At 41.7% G+C, this 20,208-nt stretch overlaps 1 protein-coding gene across 1 annotated transcript in view; it reads right to left on the bottom strand.

Moving 5' to 3' along the window:
* The window catches only part of LOC111142759 (mitogen-activated protein kinase 1), a 116,291-nt gene that overhangs the window by 15,214 nt on the left and 80,869 nt on the right, over window positions 1-20,208 (bottom strand). The window contains exons 4-6 of the mRNA XM_022496056.1: window positions 17,892-18,008; window positions 10,775-10,889; window positions 10,364-10,495 (exon numbers count right to left, since the gene is read on the bottom strand). Coding sequence (XP_022351764.1) covers window positions 10,364-10,495; window positions 10,775-10,889; window positions 17,892-18,008 — 364 coding nt within the window. The remainder of the gene's footprint in view (window positions 1-10,363; window positions 10,496-10,774; window positions 10,890-17,891; window positions 18,009-20,208) is intronic.

Raw genomic sequence — 20,208 nt, 5'->3', positions numbered from 1 at the left:
AAAGATTAATTATAAATTTGAGAGTGTGTGTGCGTCCAGGGGCAGAGGGGGGGAAGGACAGAATCCCAAGCGGACTCCATGCTGAGCGCAGAGCCTGATGTGGGACTCAATCTCATGACCCTGAGATCATGACCTGAGCCAAAACCAAGAGTCAAACGCTTAATCAACTGAGCCACCCAGGAACCTCTCCCCAAAAACTTTCTTGAGAGATTAGAAGTCATTTGGCCTTTTGCCCAATTAGACACCATCTGTCAGGAAAAATCCAGGAAGGTCTGACCACAAGTCAGATCCTAACAGCATTATTTCTAAGCCATTGGGGCATACTTTCCCCCTCCAAACCTTGTTGATACTAATAGGGAAGCACTTCAAGGCAGCTGGTATTTGGCAGCTTAAGCAGCTCTAAAGTAGACCTTTTCGTTCTCTCAAAGTTAAATTCTAGGCCCTTAAACCTACAGGCAAAAATCACAAAGGAAGATAGCTTTTTTCTGCTACTTGAAAAATAACTGGATCTCCAGCTTCCTTTTATTGCTAGTGCTATTTCTGCATTATTCACAGCTACAGAAGGGGAAAAGGAGAGAAACGGGAAGCAGCTGGCAGGTGCTAATCCCACAGTCAGAGTGCCCGGCTTCCCTCCTCCCACGCCACACAGCAATCCACTGGCACCACTCAGATGGCATGAATCATTCTGCCTGTGCATATGCTTCCTTGGATACAGGTTTTATTTCTCCTAAAAGGTTGGAAGTCCCTTCAAGGCCGGGGTTACATCTGACCACGATCCCTGACTCTCCTTGGTAGCCTCCTAGAACCCCATACCTTCTCTTTAACTTCAGTGGGTACACAGCAACATGACCCTGCCGTGCCCGTCTGGTCCTTCAGCCTTTTTTCTTTCCCATCCCAGCCCAGACCCTGGGGTGAGTCATATGACTGGCTCTCCACAGCATCACTGCGGGTCCATCTCACCTATCCAGCAAAACTCTCATCCAAGATCAAGGCTGCAACCTGTCACTCCCATCCTCAGCCTGAATTTCTGAGTAGGGCCAGAGAAAAAGACCTAGCAGTTCAAACTGTGCCACTGCAACTGCTTCTCAAACTTCCCAGTCTTAGAATCCTGCTCTTAAAACCTACTGATGATTGCTCTTAAGAAGCAGTTAGTTTAGTCACAGTTCAAACTGTACAAGCACTTTTCTCTGAGGAAAAACCACTGCATTTGGCATGTGGCAGACATGCTCTATGTGTCTATGTTCTCATTTTGTCACACACAATGTGCACAGAACGTGTGAGAAGGACGAGATTTAATAAAGCAAGTACTTTTTACTGCTCTGTCAGGGACATTCTTAGGTGCGGTTGGCACTGGTTTTTGGCTATTAGGGCATGGCACTGCCACTGCCTTGTCCTGGGTCAAAGTGCTGGCAGTCTTGCTCACCACTGCTTCTGCACCAAGAGTGCAGCCGGCAGCACAGAGAAAGTGTGAGAACACCTTAGTGTTACTGTGAAAATAGTTTTGATCCTATGGACACCCTGAAAGGACTTGGAGGACCTCAGAGGTCTAAGGAACACACTACTGAGAACTGTGTATCATACGAACTCAAGATTTTTTTTTTAAAGATTTTATTTATTTGACAGACAGAGATCACAGGTAGGCAGAGAGGCAGGCAGAGAGAGAGGAAGGGAAGTAGGCTCCCTGCTAAGCAGAAAGCCCGAAGCAGGGCTCAATCCCAGGACCCTGGGATCACGACATGAGCCGAAGGCAGAGGCTTTAACCCACTGAGCCACCCAGGCGCCCCCAAACTCAAGATTTTTAATCTTAATAAGGCCTCCCAATGTTCTGGGGCATCTCTGCTCAGGTGCTTTTCTAGTCTAAGATTCTTCCCAACTCACACAGCTTGAATCATACCCTTCCTGCCCCATGAACCTCATTACTCTGTGCAGGTATTACTGAGGGTGCTGAGAAAACAGAGGTCCCCAGGAGCAACCCTTCTGGATGTCCTTCCACCAGATTCGCACATGTCCTTACTGCAGAAAGAGGAGACTCTCTCCCTAATCGAAGTCAAATCTCCCAATGTGTAGCCCAGCTCCCCCTCATATGGATCAGTTGTTTCTGTCTGCACTTTCCATTTCAAACTTCCCATTCACACTGAATGCTTCAACTAGTCTTTTTTTTTTTTTTTTTTTTTAAAGACTTATTTGAGAGAGAGGGAGCACATGAGCACAAGCGTGCTTGAGCCGGGGGAGGGGTGGAGAGGGAGAGAGAATCTCAAGCAGACTCCCAGCTGAGCACAGAGCCTGGCGGTTGGTCTCACAATCCTGAGATCATGACCTAAGCCGAAACCAAGAGTCACATGCTCAACCAACTGAGCCATGCACATGCCCCTCAAATACTTTTATCCAGTCACCAATGATCCTTTAACTGGAAGCCTCTGTTCCATGGAGACTGCTGAGCATGTCCACTTTCTCATGATGCCATCTACTGCTTCTGTGAAATATGCACTAGTTATTTTCTTTGTCCATCATTCTTTCTAGTTTTCAAGAGTTCCTACTTCTATTCCATTGGCCACTGAAGGTTCGTGTTCTCAAGCTCTAAGACGTCATTCTTCTTACCCTCTCAACCTCCTGTATGATTCCAAAGCAGACTGATAAATACAACTCTCTGCAGGCAGTAGAAGTATATAGCTTATGACCCTATTCACAACTAACATATGTATTTACAGGTGCAGCAAGAGTCTGGAAGCTCTTCAAACAGGTTATCTGAGAACAGGAGACAGACTTCTTATATGAACTGCACTTTCTTAATCTCAAAAAATAAACAGAAGCAAGAAGAAAAGAACTGTTGGCTTTCCTGTCAGTGCCCACTGCCCCTCATTTTCTGTGGAGCTGTGCTTGCCATGGGAAGACCTCAGGCTCACCCACACTTCCTGGCTGTGCCATGAGAATTGTGACAATAGCCTAGCCACATTTCATCTTGATTCCCTTGGCCACAAAGAGTGGTCAGGGATGAGTACCAAGAAGCCGTGAGTCCTACAGCGGGGCTGAAACTATTAGGAAACAGGTCAGTGTGACCAGGAGCTGCTGGGTCGCCATCTTATCACAAGAAAAGAGCTAACAATAAAGACATCAGAGAAGAAGGCAAGAGGTCCAGGTTCTTGTCAAAGTGGCTATCCCCTGGAATCCAAACATCACGGGACCTGTCAAGTTATGAGAGCCAGTACGGTCCTCCTTCAGGCTTAAGCCGTTGGCAGTAGGTTCTTGTGAGGTGGAACCAAGAAAGCCTCAAAGAGCTGACCCTCGGGATGCCTGGGTGGCTCAGTTGGTTAAGCAGCTGCCTTCGGCTCAGGTCATGATCCCGGCGTCCTGGGATCGAGTCCCACATCGGGCTCCTTGCTCAGCAGGGAGCCTGCTTCTCCCTCTGCCTCTGCCTGCCATTCTGTCTGCCTGTGCTTGCTCTCTCTCTCCCTCTCTCTCTCTCTCTGACAAATAAACAAATAAAATCTTAAAAAAAAAAAAAAAAAAAAAAAGCTGACCCTCTAGTCTGTGAATGAGTCATCCACGATCCCATCTCTCAGCCCCAGCACCCACAACCCCATCGCTCAATGTAACTACTGCTAATCTGAAATATTTTATAGAATTTTTCTCTGCATGTTCTTTTACATAGCTGAGAACATCCCTTATATAAAAAATGCTGTATTATTTCCTCAGTAAATATAGTTCATTAATATTTTCCCATGCTATAAAAACTTTAAGAATCACTTCTAGTGACTTTATGATATTCCTTTAAGCAGAGGCAGCGTAGTTTCCTCAACGATTCAATTAACATTTAGCCTTTAGGTGTCCTTAAATTTAATATGCCCAAATCAAAGTCTCAACTGCCACTCTCTAAAACGTTCTTCATAGGGCGCCTGGATGGCTGTCATTAAGCGTGTGCCTTCGGCTCAGGTCATGACCCCAGGGTCCGGGGATCGAACCCAGAACTGGGCTCCCTGCTCAGTGGGAAGCCTGCTTCTCCTTCTCCCACTCCCCTGATTGTATTCTCTCTCTCTCACTGTCTTTCTGTCAAGTAAGTAAATAAAATCTTTAAAATAAAATAAAATGTTCTTCCTACTTTCCTCACCTCTTTCTTCATGTAAATAGTGTTCTTATCCTTTGCTCATTTATTTATCCATTGAGGTCTTAGATTTCTCTCTGTTCTTCAGGCACGACTAATATTAATGATGAGTCCAACATCAATAAACTAATAATTCATGTAACTCTCCCAAATTTACCCTATGAGGTGGGAAATACAATTTGTTCCAATTTTGAGATGAGAAAATTGTGAAACAGAGAAGTTAAATTACTTGTCCAAAGTCAAAGATTTGAGGTGGTGGGGTCCATTTGAATTCAGGGACCAATTCTAGAAAACACAACCTAAACCACGGTGCTAAGCTGCCTTAACATTAATAGTTTTAGGATAGGGATCCATCAAATGCTTTTCAATTTGGAACATTTTATACCTATTGCTCACACCTGACCTATCTAATCTATTTTAAGTCTTAAACCTTATGTGATCAAATCTACTATTTTTCTCTTATGTTTGTTTTCTTGTTTTGTATGTTTTTATAGCCTCAGAAGATAGTCTTTCTCTAAAATACTGAATATGCTAAGTATTGTTGGCTTTTAATGGCATGATTTTTTAAAACGTATTAGATCATCAATTTTTTTGGAATTCACTTTGAAGTATGAGTAATGATTTAAATTCATTTTCTCCCAAACAGTTATTCAACTAGCCCAGTACCATCTGTTGAATAATAATTTCTTCCCCTTCACTGGAGTAATTTTGGAGAGAATCCTAAGCTACACTCCTTTGAAGAAAAATCTACAATACTACTGTTCAAAGGATTCAGCAATCAGAAATTTCTAACAAATATGTGAAAAATATTCAATCTCAGGCTTTTTTTTTTTAAACTAAGCTCTACACAAACATAGGGCTTGAACTCACAACCCTAAGATCAAGAGTTGCATGCTCTACTGTCTGAGGCAGCCAGGAGTCCCATCTCAGTCTAATTAAAGAAAAACAAATTAAAATGCCACTTCTCCATTTGGTTGGTCCCAAAGACTGCTGGAACAAAAGATGTGACAGAACTCCCAAACTGCCCTCCAGAGAGACTCAACCAATTTATATGCTATTAGCTGTCTCTGAAAACATCCGTTTTTCCCACAGCCTTGACCACATGGTGGGTCATCAAACTTTTTTATTTTTAGACATTTCATTCTTTTTTTTTTTTTTTTTTATTTGACAGATAGAGATCACAAGTATGCAGAGAGGCAGACAGAGAAAGAGAGGAGGAAGCAGGCTCCCTGCTGAGTAGAGAGCCCGATGTGGGGCTCGATTCCAGGACCCTGAGATCATGACCTGAGCCGAAGGCAGAGGCTTTAACCCACTGAGCCACCCAGGCGCCCCGGTCATCAAACTTTTGATGCTTTCTTCTACTGTTACGAGCGGTTAAAAAAAAAAAAAAAAAGGGAATTACTGATCTTTCAATGTTCACACCTCATATAATAAAAATGAGTACCTTTTCCCTCATATTTGAGATATTTATTTACATTTCCTTTTTTAAAAACTATCATTAACCGGACTTAAAAGTGCCAGTGTTTCCGCTTCAGAGTTTTAGTGTTGTGAGTCCCTGAAGTCTTGCGTTCATCTATTTATGTCATTTTTGTACAGATTCAGACTATTAGCTCCCTGCAGGCAGGTAATCAGTTTTATTGCTGTTCTAAGTCCAGGGCCTTGGAACCCCAATGGCACAGAACACTCAGATCTATTTATTAAATAAATGAATTTATGTATGTTATAGTAAAAAACTAGAAACAATCTGGTGGCAGATTAAATATGGCCAAAAATTCTTTGCAGCTCCTCCCATCAATGGGTGGATTTATTTCTCCACCACCTGAATTTGGGCTGACCTTGTAGTTTGCTTTGACCAACAGATTGCTGCAGAAGTGTCTGCTATTTTAAGACTTTGCAGTTTCTGTTCTTTCTCTTTTGGAATATTTCTGCCATCAGAAGCAGCCCAGTTGGGTCTACTGTAAGATAATAGGAAATGACATAAAGGAGAAGCAACTGTAAGATATGGTGGGGCCACCTCAGACCATGCAACTTGGAGCAAGATGAGCAGACCCACTTAGCTGTGCCCAGGCCAATGGACTTAGGAACAAATACACGGTGGTCTTATTATAAGGTGCCAGACTGTGGAGTAGTTTGTTACACGGCAACAGATAACTAAAGTGAACTTCAATGTCCAATATGAGACTGGTTAAAGACGCTATGAGTCATCACTACAAGGGAATACTATGTACCACTCTTTATAACTAGGGATACCGAAAGATCTCCAAGATACATTAATGAAAAAAATTCAGTCGAGATCTCAGAATCCAGACCTACAAATTCCAGTGGTCTGGACTTTTATATAACCCTGTGATGCAGGTCCTACTACTAACTCTATTTTATAAACAGGAGGGGCACCTGGGTGGCTCAGTTGGTTAAGCCTCTGACTCTTGATTTCAGCTCAGATCATGGATCTTGGGGTCTTGGGATTGAACCCTGTATCAGACTCTGAGCTCAGGGCAAAGATTCTCAGCTTGAGATTCTCTCCCTCTACCCCTCCCCCGGCACACAGGCACGATCTCTCTCAAATAAAGAAATAAATCTTAAAAAAAAATTTTTTTAAAAATAAATAAGTAAATGGGAAAACTTGAGGCCCAGAGAGGTTAAGTAGTTTGTTTAAAGTTCACATAGCTAGGGGCGCCTGGGTGGCTCAGTGGGTTAAAGCCTCTGCCTTTGGCTCAGGTCATGGATCCCAGGGTCCTGGGATTGAGCCCCACATCGGGCTCTGGGCAGAGCCGAGAGCCCGCTTCCTCCTCTCTCTTCCTGCCTGCCTCTCTGCCTACTTGTGATCTGTCAAATAACTAAATAAAATCTTAAAAAAAAAAAAAGTTCACACAGCTAGGAAGTAGCTGGGCTATGAACAGAAACTAGGAACTCTGGTTGGAAAGCTCGTTTCTAACACACGATGCTACACAGCTCACTCTGGCACTCCCAACTCCCATTTTGCCCCCTTCTTTATTCTAGTTATAGTCCCTCCCTGCTTCACTATTTTCACCCAAGGACTACATTTCAAAATTAACTTTCTGAATTTTAGTAACGTTTATTGTTATCTAAATTAATAAATCTCAGAGTTCATAGCTTTAACCTAAGGACAGTAAGCTAAATAAAAATCTCAAATAATCTGATACAAATCACAACTAACAATAAAAAAGTGAGTAAACAAACAGGAGGGAAGCCTGGAAATCTATTTATTACAAAGTCTTTTTTTTTTTTTTTTTAAAGATTTTATTTATTTATTTGACAGACAGAGATCACAAGTAGGCAGACAGGCAGGCAGAGAGAGAGGGGGAAGGAAGCAGGCTCCCTGCTGAGCAGAGAGCCCGACACAGGGCTCGCTCCCAGGACCCCGGGACCATGACCTGAGCCAAAGGCAGAGGCCCAACCCACTGAGCCACCAAGGTGCCCCTATTACAAAGTCTTAATTATGCAGTTTTGTTATGTATCCACCTCTTAAAAAGGCAACTTAGGAAATAAGATTTAGGTAACATGCTTGGGACAATACAGAATACAAACCAATCTAATTAGTAACACATGCAATGCACATGAAAGTGTAATTTTTAAAAATCTTATAATTATAATGCATTATGTAATTACAAAAGTATAACTAAAAGGTAAAAGCTACACACACCCTGGAATAGCAAATGTTAAAGGTTACTTTGGGATTCTGGTAATTAAGGGTGTTCCTTTTACCTATTCTTTCTATACTTCCAAACTGTCGCCCATGATAACACACTACCTTTATATCAAAGATTTTAAAAGACATTTCCTCTAATATCCAAAATAAATTCAGTTTTATTTTATTTTATTTAAGATTTTATTTATTTGACAGAGAGAGAGACAGCAAGAGAGGGAACACAAGTAGGGGAAGTGGGAGAGGGAGAAGTAGGCTTCCCGCTGAACAGGGAGCCCGACGCGGGGCTCGATCCCAGGACCCCGGGAACATGACCTGAGCCAAAGGCAGATGCTTAACGAGTGAGCCACCCCAAAACAAATTCTATTTTAGACAACAGAGTGTCTCTGAACCTTGACTCAGGTTAGTACATAAAACAAAATCAACATCTAAGCTGACAGTTACTAACGTAAAGACATACAGAAATACACACAGTAGCAAAAGTTAGAAAAAGCTGAATTTCCAAGATGGATGAAATGTTGCTGTTTTTAAGTAGGCTCCACACCTAACATGGGGATTGAACTCACAGCCCTGAGGTTAAGAGTTGCATGATCTATGGACTGAGCCATCCAGGTGCCCCTGGATGAAATGCTTTAAAATCATTAAAAAAAAGCCAGATCTATGTACTAACATGGAAGGACACTCAAACACAATTCTATTAACAGTGACCCTTAGGGAATTATAAAAGATTTTTAACTTTTTAGTTGAATATTCCTAAAACTTCTGAATTTTTACCAAAAATGTTAGCTTATAAAACAATTATTTATAGAAAGGAAATTTTAGGTAAAAATATAGATATGTATGAAGATAAAGCTGTGGAAGAACAAGCACCAAGGTGCGGGCAAGTTGCTCTCTCTCTGGTTTCCAATTCTGATTTCTTCTTCCACTTTGAAGGGCCCTTGTGATTACAGTGGGCCCACTGAGATAATCCACAATCTCCTTCTTCTTAAAATCAGGTGATAAGCAACCTTAATTCTCTCTGTAACCTTAATTCCTCTTTGCCATGTCACCTAACATATTCACAGATCCTCGGGATTAGGATGTGGACATCTTTGAGGAGGGGGTCATTACTTTGCCTACCACAATTTTGTAATAGTATAAAGTTTTTAAAAACAGCCGCCTATTAAAAAACAAACAAAAAACCCAACCACCTAATATATTTAACAGACACATGCTAAATGGGCATAAAGGATAACATAATTATTAAACAAAGGTAACTTAAAATGTAAAAGGGTAAAATGAAATCCATTGCCTCTTTCTTTTATGGATGAGGGCTCTTGGTATTTTATCTAAGAAATCTAGGTCTAACCTAGGGTCATGAAGATTGTGTTCTGTTTTCTTCTCAAAGCTTAATAGTTTTGGGCCTTATATTTAGGCCTATGTTCCATTTTTAGGTTTTTATTTGGGGGCGGTATAGATGTTTAATTGTTCCTGCATCATTTGTTGAAGAAATTGATATAAGCAATAACACTGATAACTTTCAGGGTGCCTGGGTGCCTCAATTGGTTAAGCTTCCGACTCTTGATTTTGGCTCAGGTCATGATCTCAGGGTCATGAGATCGAACCCCGTAACCTGCTTAAAAGTCTCTCTCTCCCTCTGCCCCTCTGTGCCCTACATACTTGCACACATGTGTGCTCTCTCAAGAAAGGAAAGAAGGAAGGAGAAAGGGAGGGAAGGAAAGAAAGAAAGAATGAATGAATGAATGAATACTGGTAACTCTTTAAAAAAAAAGTAGCAAAGAGGACAAGGGTTGAGGAGTGGCAAAAATGGGTGAAGAGGATTAAAGGGCACAAACTTCCAATCCTAAAAGTAAATAAGTCACAGGGACAAAAAACAGAGCATAGGGAATATAGTCAATAATATTGTAATGCGCTTATCATGGTGAGCATTTCATAATGTATATAATTATAGAATCACTATGCTGTGTACCTGAAATGAATTTTTTATTGTATGTTACCTACAATTAAAAAAAAACAAAACTTTTTTGGAAAAGAGCAAAGAGGAGCACCCGCCTGGCTCAATGGGTAGAGCATGTGACCCCTGACCTCAAGATTTTAAGTTTGCGTCCCATGTTGGGTGTAGAGCATACTATAAAAAAGAATAAAATAAGGGATGCCTGGGTGGCTCAGTTGATTAAGTGTATGACTCTAGATTTTGGCTCAGGTCATGATCTCAGAGTTGTGAGATCAAGCCCCACGTCAGGCTCCATGCTCAGTGTGGAGTCTGCTTGCCCCTCTCCTTGTGCTCCTCCCCCAACTCCTACACTCTCTCTTTCTCTCGCTCAAATAAATAAGTCTTAAAAAAAAAAAAAAAGAATAAAATAAAAATAAATTTAAAATAAAAGCAAAGGTGGAAAACTATATAATCATTCACAAATTCCTGTGCCCTACTGCCCCTGCTTGCAAATAAAAGGTAAAAAAGCAACAGAGTAAGTACTAAATAAGGTATTACCCAACTGCCACAGACTTAACTTTTCAGGCCAGTGACCTAATGATTTAACTAATAAAACAAGCAAAAAATTAAGTCTAAGAAAAATAATCAATAAAATAATATTTACCTTTGGAATCAGCATTTGGGAACAGCCTGTTCCATGGCACCTTATTTTTGTGTGGAAGAGAAAGCAAGTAGTTTCTAGCTTTTAAATTTATTATACAGTTCAGGTCTTCCTGTGATGGGGATCCAAGAATACCTATCAGATAAAATAATGAGCTGTTAATTATCCAGACTCAGGCCGACTGACCTTCTGGCTGTGGACACAATGGACCCTGATAACTGTTTTCTTACCATCTCCCCATGCTTACCTTTCTTAACAGTTTTCACAAGGATCCTTAATATTTGGAATCAAGCAAGATTACAGACTCATAGGTTCAAGGTTGTCAAACTATTCTAGTTTCACGAAGTGACTTTTATGTAAACTGTGGCAGGTGAACTGAGTAAATCCAGCTCCTAAAATGTTTGGTAACCTTACCCAGAATGTGGTTCAGCTGGTCGAGATAATGCTTCCCAGGGAAGATGGGCCTGTTGGACAGCATCTCTGCCAGAATGCAGCCTACAGACCAAATATCAATGGACTTGGTATAGCCCTGTAGTGGGAAGGGAGAAAAGACTGAATGATATGTAATGTTACAGGACACAGTGACATCCTCCTACAGAACAGGTACATGGGTGACAGGAATTTTACCTTCTCCTTTGGCTCTATAATTCAGAAATAAGAGGAGAGAGTGTGCAGATAGAAATAATAATTTGGCTTTCTTCTAAGTTGTTGGACAACCAAGATTACTTGATTTTATTTCTCTCTTCAAAGTTGATTAACTTACTAATAAAAGAGAATTTCCAAAGTATACTTCATTCCTTTTCTCAAATGATTTGAAAGAAAGCAACCTTTATAAGCTAAAGCTGGCAAAAGGAAAAAACATTAATATCCCTTGCTTTAGGACATCTGTGGCCAATTTATTTATTTTGAAAAATCTGGAGACCAACTCAAGGCACTCAGAGGCACTGCTATACTTCCAGAGTATCTTTATCCGTTTTACAAATCATTTTCAAAAAAGTTAGGCTGAAAATCCTTGATCTCTAGTGGGGCTGTGGGGTGTGTGGTGTGTGCTGGCTCCAACATATTTTACTAATTTGTATTTGTCGTCTTTTTCTATTCAATTTTTAGGTATAATTTTTCTTTTAAAGGAATTCTGTGAAAAGACTTGTAATAATTACCTGTCTAAATCATACAACAGTGTAAAAAAACATAGCTCTCCAAGGAGTGTAAGTTAAATTTTATAGAAAATGCAAGGTATAGTGATAAATGAACAGAGAAAAAAAATTCAGCCAAATATTAAAGTTTAGAGAAACACAGTGGGAAAAAAAATTTTTGAAAATCAAACAGAATGATCAGATCTGCAACTATGATAAACTTGGGTTGAATTTCAAGATTATTCCCCAAATTCTTGTAACCCAAAATAGCTTTTGCTTTGAGCCAAAACCTAATAAAGAGGAACATTTAAAACACACACACAAAATAACTAAAAGGAACCAGGGCTCCCTGGAGAAATGGCTGCTCTAAGTCTGGGACAGGGAACATACTATAAGCCTGGAGCGTCCAGTGCCAAAAAATAAGGAAGTGCTCAAAATTAGTGGGGACATGTCACAGAGGCTCCCATTAGAAAACCCAGGACAACTTGAACATCAAATACAGAATGGTAGGTATGGAACTGAAGCCAATGAATAAGATAACCATGAATTAGTAAGTAGAGAGAACTGAAACAAACAGGGAATGACAGAGCTACAAAATTATCAACAGAGCTACAAAATTATCAACAGTTAGTGGTTCAAAGTATGATGAAGAAGATAACTTATATAATCTTGAAGTATTTCCCCACAAATTTCTAATTTAACAATAATCTAGTTTCTAATTTAACGATAATCTAATCTATTAATTTAATAATAATTATTACCATATTTAACTATAATTATCACCACTATATAGTAGAGAACCAGAGGATATCACTGAACCAAAATATCAACATGAACTTCACCAATACGGACATAAACCATGCCTCCTGATACAACACACTGAGAACAAAATATAGTTTCTGTGGTACTCATGCCCAGAATACAGGACACAAAACTGAGTTGCATGAGCGCCTGGGTGGCTCAGTGGGTTAAGCCTCTGCCTTCAGCTCAGCTCATAATCTCAGGGTCCTGGGATCGAGCCCCACATCGGGCTCTGGGCTCGGTGGGGAGCCTGCTTCCCTCTCTCTCTCTGCCTGCCTCTCTGCCTACTTGTGATCTCTCTCTCTCTCAAATAAATAAATAAAATCTTAAAACAAAACAAAAAAAACCAAAAAACCCGAGGTGGATTCTACAAAACACTATTCTAAGGAAATATACGCTGAAATGCTTAGGGATAAAGGGGCCCATCTATAATTCACTCTCAGAAGATTCAGAGGGAAAAAAAATCTACACATGTATACAGAATGATACAACAAACAGGACAAAGGATAAAGAACTGGTGAGTCTGAATCTCAGGTGAAGGGTATACAGAAGTTCTAGCCAGCAGTTCTCCTAGGTGGTCCAGAGCCCCGGTGGCTTCCCTCTTAGGATCTGAGAGGTGACACTACTTTTGTACTACCAAGGTGTTTTCCTTTCCATTCATTCTCTCACAAATGCACAAGAGATTTTTCCAGAGGCTACACAGCATGTGACAACACTGTACATGAAATATGACAATATCTGGAACATCTGCTTAAGTCAGTGAACCAGTATTTTCCAAAGACTATTACAAAACCATGTATCAGTGAATGTAATGTAGACAAATAGGTCCTTTTTTTTCTTTTTTAAAGATTTTATTTATTTATTTATTTGACAGAGAGAGAGAGAGAGAGAGAGAGAGAGAGATCACAAGCAGGCAGAGGCTGGCAGAGAGAGACGGGGGAAGCAAGCCCCCCCGCTGAGCAGAGAACCTGATGCGGGGCCCGATCCTAGGACCCCAAGATCACGACCCGAGCCAAAGGCAGAGGCTCAACCCACTGAGCCACCCAGGCGCCCCTAGACCAATAGGTTTTAATAAGACTGTACAAAAAGTTCAGTGGCATGGTTTCAGATTCCACGACTAACTTTTCATTTTGTTGAGTTTCACTACAATATCAACAAGGAATAGTCACAAGTAGCTAAAAAGACTATTAACATACTCCCTTTCCCAATTATGTGTCTATGTGAAGACTCTTCTTCACAGACTTAAACCCAAACAACCTACTGGACAGACTGAGTACAGAACTAGGGAAGAGTTCAGCAACAGTCTATTAGGCAACATGAAATGTGAAAAATGAAAACAACGTCACTTTTCTAACTAAAATGTTTCTGTGATGGAAAATAAACATACTTTTTTATGAAAAATACTTATGTTAACAAGCAGTAGCTTTATTATTGTTATTTAGATATTAATACTTCTTAAAAATTTCAGTATTGGGGCGCCTGGGTGGCTCAGTGGGTTAAAGCCTCTGCCTTCGGCTCGGGTCAGGATCCCCGGGTCCTGGGATCGAGCCCCACATCAGGCTCTCTGCTTGGCAGGGAGCATGTTTCCCTTCCTCTCTCTCTGCCTGCCTCTCTGCCTACTTGTGATCTCTTTCAAATAAATAAATAAAATCTTAAAAAAAATTTTTTCAGTATTAATTTCCATATAGTAAATACTGATGGATATAATGCACATAAATCTTGCTTCGGGTCTTTAATACTTTCTTTTTTTTTAAACGATTTATCTTTTTAAAAAATTTTATTTATTTATTTGACAGAGAAAGACACAGTGAGAGAGGGAACACAAGCAGGGGGAGTGGGAGAGGGAGAAGCAGGCTTCCCACTGAGCAGGGAGCCCGATGCCAGGCTCAATCCCAGGACCCTGGGATCATGACCCAAGCCGAAGGCAGACACTTATCGACTGAGCCACCTGGCACCCCAAAGATTTATCTTAGAGAGAGCGTGTGAGCGAGCGGGAAGGAGGGGCAAAAGGAGAGGGAGAGAGTCCTAAGCAGATGCCACACTGAGTGTGGAGTCCAATACAGTGCTCGATTCCATGACCCTCAGGATCCTAACCTGAGCCAAAACCAAGAGTCAGACACTTAATCAACTGAGCCACTCAGGAACCCCTAGTTTGACACTTTTTTTTTTTTTAAGATTTTATTTATTTATTTGACAGAGAGAGATCACAAGTAGACGGAGAGGCAGGCAGAGAGAGAGAGAGAGGGAAGCAGGCTCCCTGCTGAGCAGAGAGCCCGATCCTAGTTTGACACTTTTTAAGAGTGTGAAGGAATCTTGGGGTTCAAATGTTTAAGAACCACTGCCTTATACTTTTCTTGCAAGCTGAAAATTCTATGAAAATAAAATGTTACAAATACACACCACTCTAGCCAAAATGGGGACAATATGAGTATAGAAATAAAAAGATGATAATGGACAGGATGTATTTCATGAGTCCACAATAATGTTTTAAAAACAAAGGTAGGAGGGGTGCCTGGGTGGCGCAGTCAGTTAAGCCTCCGATTCTTGGTTTTGGCTCAGGTTGTGATCTCAGTCTTGAGATCAAGCCCTGCATTGGGCTTCCCCCTCGGCAGGGAGTTGGCTTCCTCCGTCCCTCTCCCTCTGCCTGTCCCTCTGCTTGTGCACACTCTCTAAAATGACTAAATCTTTAAAAGAAAAAAAAAAAAGGTGGGAGATAGGAAGAGAAAGAAAAAACAGAAAGCTCTTCATAGAATGGCAGTGAATTAATGTAGAAGGAATAACACATTTGGAAAATCACCATTTTGCAACCCCCAATATAATGACAGAGGCAAGGGTGGTTTACCAGGGTAAGACTGCTGGGAAACAGGAGCTCCATATACGTGAGTTCCAAGAATCCACGGGGTTCCTGCCAGAAAAGTGTGACCTAAACCTAATCATAAGGAACCAATCTGTACTCTGCAAAGTATTCAGTGACATGAAGAAGACAGGAAGGGCGGGAGGACCATTTTAGAGTGAGATCACAGACTGAAAATAAAACAGAAACAGCTGTAAAGAACTTTTGGGCAGGATAACTGGGATGTCACTAAATTAATGCTATTGTCTCAGTGTGCTAAGGATACTATGGCTATTGGGAAAGAACACTGCTCTGCCTTTAATGAGTATTAGTATGGCCCAAAGGGTCTAGGAGTAAAGTCTTAGTTTATGTTGGTGAAGTATCAGAAGGTTTGACCAGAGGGAAGAGAGAAGGTGGCAGAGAGGCAGGCAGAGACAGCCAGGGAAGGAGTAATAAGATATTAAAAGTTCATAAACCGAGGGAAGGGATGTACGGGTGTTCACTGTGCTCTCAATTCTTCTACGGGTTTGAAATTGTTCTAAATTAATAAAAAGAAAAAAATGAATAGAGAACATTCTCAGGCTAGAGGTACTGTAAATAAAAAGAATTCACACTCAGTTTTATTTTAGTTAATTCTATAAGTAAGAAGTGCTGGGCACCTTGGAGAACAGAGGCAGGCCATCCTTTTTTGGTTATTCCCCCCCTGCACAGGGTGCAGACGTGGAGTCATCTCAAGTTGGGATGGAGAATGTAGGGCCACGAAGGCACCAGGATAAAAATCACACCATCAGCTCTGTTTTACAACCAGCAGGCACCACGGACGCAGACACACACACACACGCAAATGCTTCTGGTTTGGAATGGCTGTCACATGGCCAATCCAAAGAAAGAACCTGCTATTTGGGATTATGTGTAATACAGAATTATGAGAAACAGCATGGCATTTTCTTCTTCGAAACATCTGTTACACTACAGCTTTCTTTATAATGGAATTTCTTTTAATGGAATTTTACTTTTATAACCAAACTGAACAAATGTATATCAAGAATAACTAACTGCTTTAAACAAATTCCATTTGCTCACAAAACAACTTATTGTTCATCTCAAGCCCTTCTACTATATGAAGGATGGAGGAAGAGAGTGAAGCCCATGGGCTCACTAATTCTCTTAAAGCTTGCTGGGTCAACTTCTGGTTCCTAGATCTGAGACACAAGGCTCCATGTCTACCCTCATTGCTTTTCTTCAGGAATCTTAACATTACATTAACAGTAGATGGTGTTGAAGACCATCATGATAACATGACTCCCAGCTAATCCTTGGGCTGGACCCTGGTAATAAGTTCCTCACCCCTTCCTCTAGCCTTGGAATATGTGCTCTGCCCACCGTTCCCACAGCAGGCCATTTTCAAGGATGTAGCCTTGAAAGAATACGTGTTTTTGAGACTATCTGGGCTGTATACATGACTGAGCCCAGTTAAGGGCTCTGTGTAAACTTTTAAGGTTTGACAGATGAGTGCCGAGATTTACTCATCTTGTGGCTGCCAAGACAAGCCCTGTAATAAGTTCCCTTACATATTAAGACTGCCACTGCCGATCTGGAGTGGTATGCCTCTTCATTTTCTCTTTGCCCACCTAGTGCTGGGGGTAGTCTGCAAACCAAGAGACAGAATTAAGTTCAAAATCTCCTAATTTTGAGATATTAGATATAGAAGTATGTTGGGTCCACTTACTTTCTTAAATCTGACACTCATTCCTACACTATTTGCAAATGATGTATTAAAAATACTGAATCTCAATCTCCATGGCAGCCCTCAATGATTGCCACCTGGCTCATAACCCTAAAAAAGATGTCATACTTCACTTTTTCTTGCTTTTATAAATTTATTCAATCATTCTTACAACGAGGACACAGATATTGTTAGAAATGTTTGCCTTCTACCTGTATGCACTCCACACAGCCACTCTGAGATGCAGAGGTACATCTATCTGGAAGCAGGACTACCATACAATTTTGAAAGAATCTATAGTAGTTCCTATTCTTTCCATACCTACATTTTCTTCCAACTATGGTTGTAATTTTGCTGAAGAGACCTTCTTCATTACCAGATAAATCAGACTTTTGTAGAACAGCCCCGGTCCACCTTCAAAAGAATACGCACGACCAGACGGCCTGTCACAAACCTGGCCTGCACTCATCTGTGGCAGCAGCAGGTGTTAGGAGCTGCCACAGGCAGGACTTTAGAAAAGTGGACCAGGGACGCCTGGGTGGCTCAGTTGGTTGAGCAGCTGCCTTCGGCTCAGGTCATGATCCCAGCGTCCAGGGATCGAGTCCCACATCGGGCTCCTTGCTCAGCAGGGAGCCTGCTTCTCCCTCTGCCTCTGCCTGCCATTCTGTCTGCCTGTGCTTGCTCTCTCTCCCTCTCTCTCTGACAAATAAATAAATAAAATCTTAAAAAAAAAAAAAAAAAAGTGGACCAAGGGCTGGGACACAAACCGTTTATTGTTAACAGTGACGAGATGGGCACGCCCCCCCCAACTCTACAACACATCACCAGCACTACTCCAGCAGAGAGACAGAGGCCAAAACCCACGGCCCAGAAGGTTAATGCTGAACTGGAGATTAAGGCGGCAGCTTGATTCTGGCCAGAAAGGTCAAGCCTCAAGCTAGGTAGACAGAGGCTTACTGAGAGGGAGGCTTACTGCAGCACATATCCAAAGATCTTCTGCTTCTTGGTATTCTTTTTATGAAAACCTCTGATCCTTACCTTGGAATTCAACATGATTTCCGGAGCCCTGTACCAACGTGTGGCTACATACTCTGTCAGGAACCCTGTGTGATCATGGTCTGGATCTGCAACACGGGCCAAGCCAAAGTCACAGATCTAAGAGAGAAAAAAAATGGGACACCTTAGAGACGCTAATGAAATTAGTATCAAAACATCATAAAAATAAAAAAGATAATAGCAATAATGATGATGATAAGCCGATGCTACCATTACTATGTGGCAGAAGCTGCCCTGTTAATTCTATACACTCATTATTTTTTTAAGATTTTATTTATTTATTTGACAGAGATCACAAGTAAGCAGAGAGGTGGGGGCGGGGGGGGGGGAGCAGGCTGCTGATCAGAGAGCCCGATGCGGGGCTCGATTCCAGGACCCTGAGATCATGACCTGAGCTGAAGGCAGAGCCTCAACCCACTGACCCACCCAGGCGCCCCTCTTTTTTTTTTAAGATCTTATTTATTCATTTGACAGAGAGAGACATAGCAAGAGAGGGAACACAAGTAGGAGAGTGGGAAAGGGAGAAGCAGGCTTCCCGCTGAGCCTAGGAGCCTAATGCGGGGCTCAATCCCAGGACCCTGGGATGATGACCCAAGCTGAAGGCAGACGCTTAATGACTAAGCCACCCAAGCGCCCCTATATACTCATTCTTATACAATCCTCACAACAACCTGGAAGGCAGTGATGACCATTCAACATGTTGGAGATGAAGAACAGGCTGCAGGACTCTGCTAAGAGGCATCCTCATCTTTCATTATCTGCCTATCCCACAGAAATCTTGCTTAGGTCACTTGACAAAAATTGTTCTGGGTAAAAATAAAGTCACCAGAAACTGCCCAGGGTCCTTTCTCGGGGCCTACTCCTGCTGGTCCCTAAGGATAACACTGCTAGATTGGCTCCTTGACCTACACTTGCCTTGCTTCTCAGACTTTACTTCCTGCCATTCTTCTACCTGTTCCACAAATGTAGGTATCTCCAAAGGTTCTTTTCTTTTTTTTTTTTTAAAGATTTTATTTATTTGACAGAGAGAGACACAGTGAGAGAGGGAACACAAGCAGGGGGAGCAGGAGAGGGAGAAGCAGGTTTCCTGCCGCCAAGAAGGGAGCCTGATGCAGGGCTCGATCCCAGAACCCTGGGATCATGACCTGAGCCAAAGGCAGACACTTAACGACTGAGCTTCCCAGGTACCCCAACCTCCAAAAATTCTTCCCACTTTCTTCCTCTTCCATGTAGTCAAATCCAATCCCAAAGCCTTACAAGAGGTTTCATATGCTGAAGACGAATTTTTTAAAGATTTTATTTGACAGAGAGAGAGAGAGAGAGAGAGAGAGGAGAGCGCAGACAACTGGGGGGGTGGGAACAGCAGAGGCAGAGGGAGAAGCAGGCTCTCCGCTGAGCAGGGAGCCCAATGTAGGGCTTAATCCCAGAAACAGGGGATCATAACCCGAGCTGAAGGCAGACACCCAACCGACTGAGCCACTCAGGCGCCCCAAATACTTTGGTGCTACTCCAGACTCCAAAACATATGAAATTTAACTATAATATACAGTTGACTCTTGAAAAACATGGGTTTAAACTATGCAAATGTGCTCACACATGGATTTTTTTTTCAATAAAATATATTGGAAAACTTTTTGGAGATCTGCAACAATCTGAAAAAAACTCGCAGATGAACTGTGTAGCCTAGAAATACCAAAAAATTAAGTTAGGCATTATTGCAGGAATATAGTGTATAACACATATGACATATGAAATATGTTAATTGACTTGATGTTGTTGGTTAAAGCTCCTGATCAATAGAAGGTTATTAAACTTGGGAGGAGTCAAAATTTTTTTTAATGTGGATTTTTTATTGTATGTGTTGGGGGGTGGCAGGGTGTTGGTGTCCCATATCCCTCTGTTTTTCAAGGGTCAACTACACTTCAACTCACACAACTGGAGGATGTTTTAATTCCTCGGCATCTGGAGAACTAACCTGAGAAAGCGGGAGACATGTTAATAAATACAGGCCAGAGTATAAGGCAAGACAGCCTGGAAAACAGACTGTTTTGGAGCATTACTACTTTAATTCAGTTAAGAAATACAAGCCTGAGCTCAGGCCATAAAAATGGAGACGAGGAAAGGACATGCTTAAGAAATATTCATAGGGGGCGCCTGGGTGGCTCAGTGGGTTAAGCCTCTGCCTTCGGCTCAGGTCATGATCTCAGGGTCCTGGGATCGAGCCCCACATCGGGCTCTCTGCTCAGCGGGGAGCCTGCTTCCTCCTCTCTCTCTCTGCCTGCCTCTCTGCCTACTTGTT

This window comes from Enhydra lutris, unplaced genomic scaffold, assembly GCF_002288905.1.
Source record: "Enhydra lutris kenyoni isolate GAN:26980312 unplaced genomic scaffold, ASM228890v2 scaffoldscaffold8, whole genome shotgun sequence".
NCBI lineage: Eukaryota > Metazoa > Chordata > Mammalia > Carnivora > Mustelidae > Enhydra > Enhydra lutris.
This window is presented reverse-complemented; position numbering and strand designations above follow the sequence as displayed.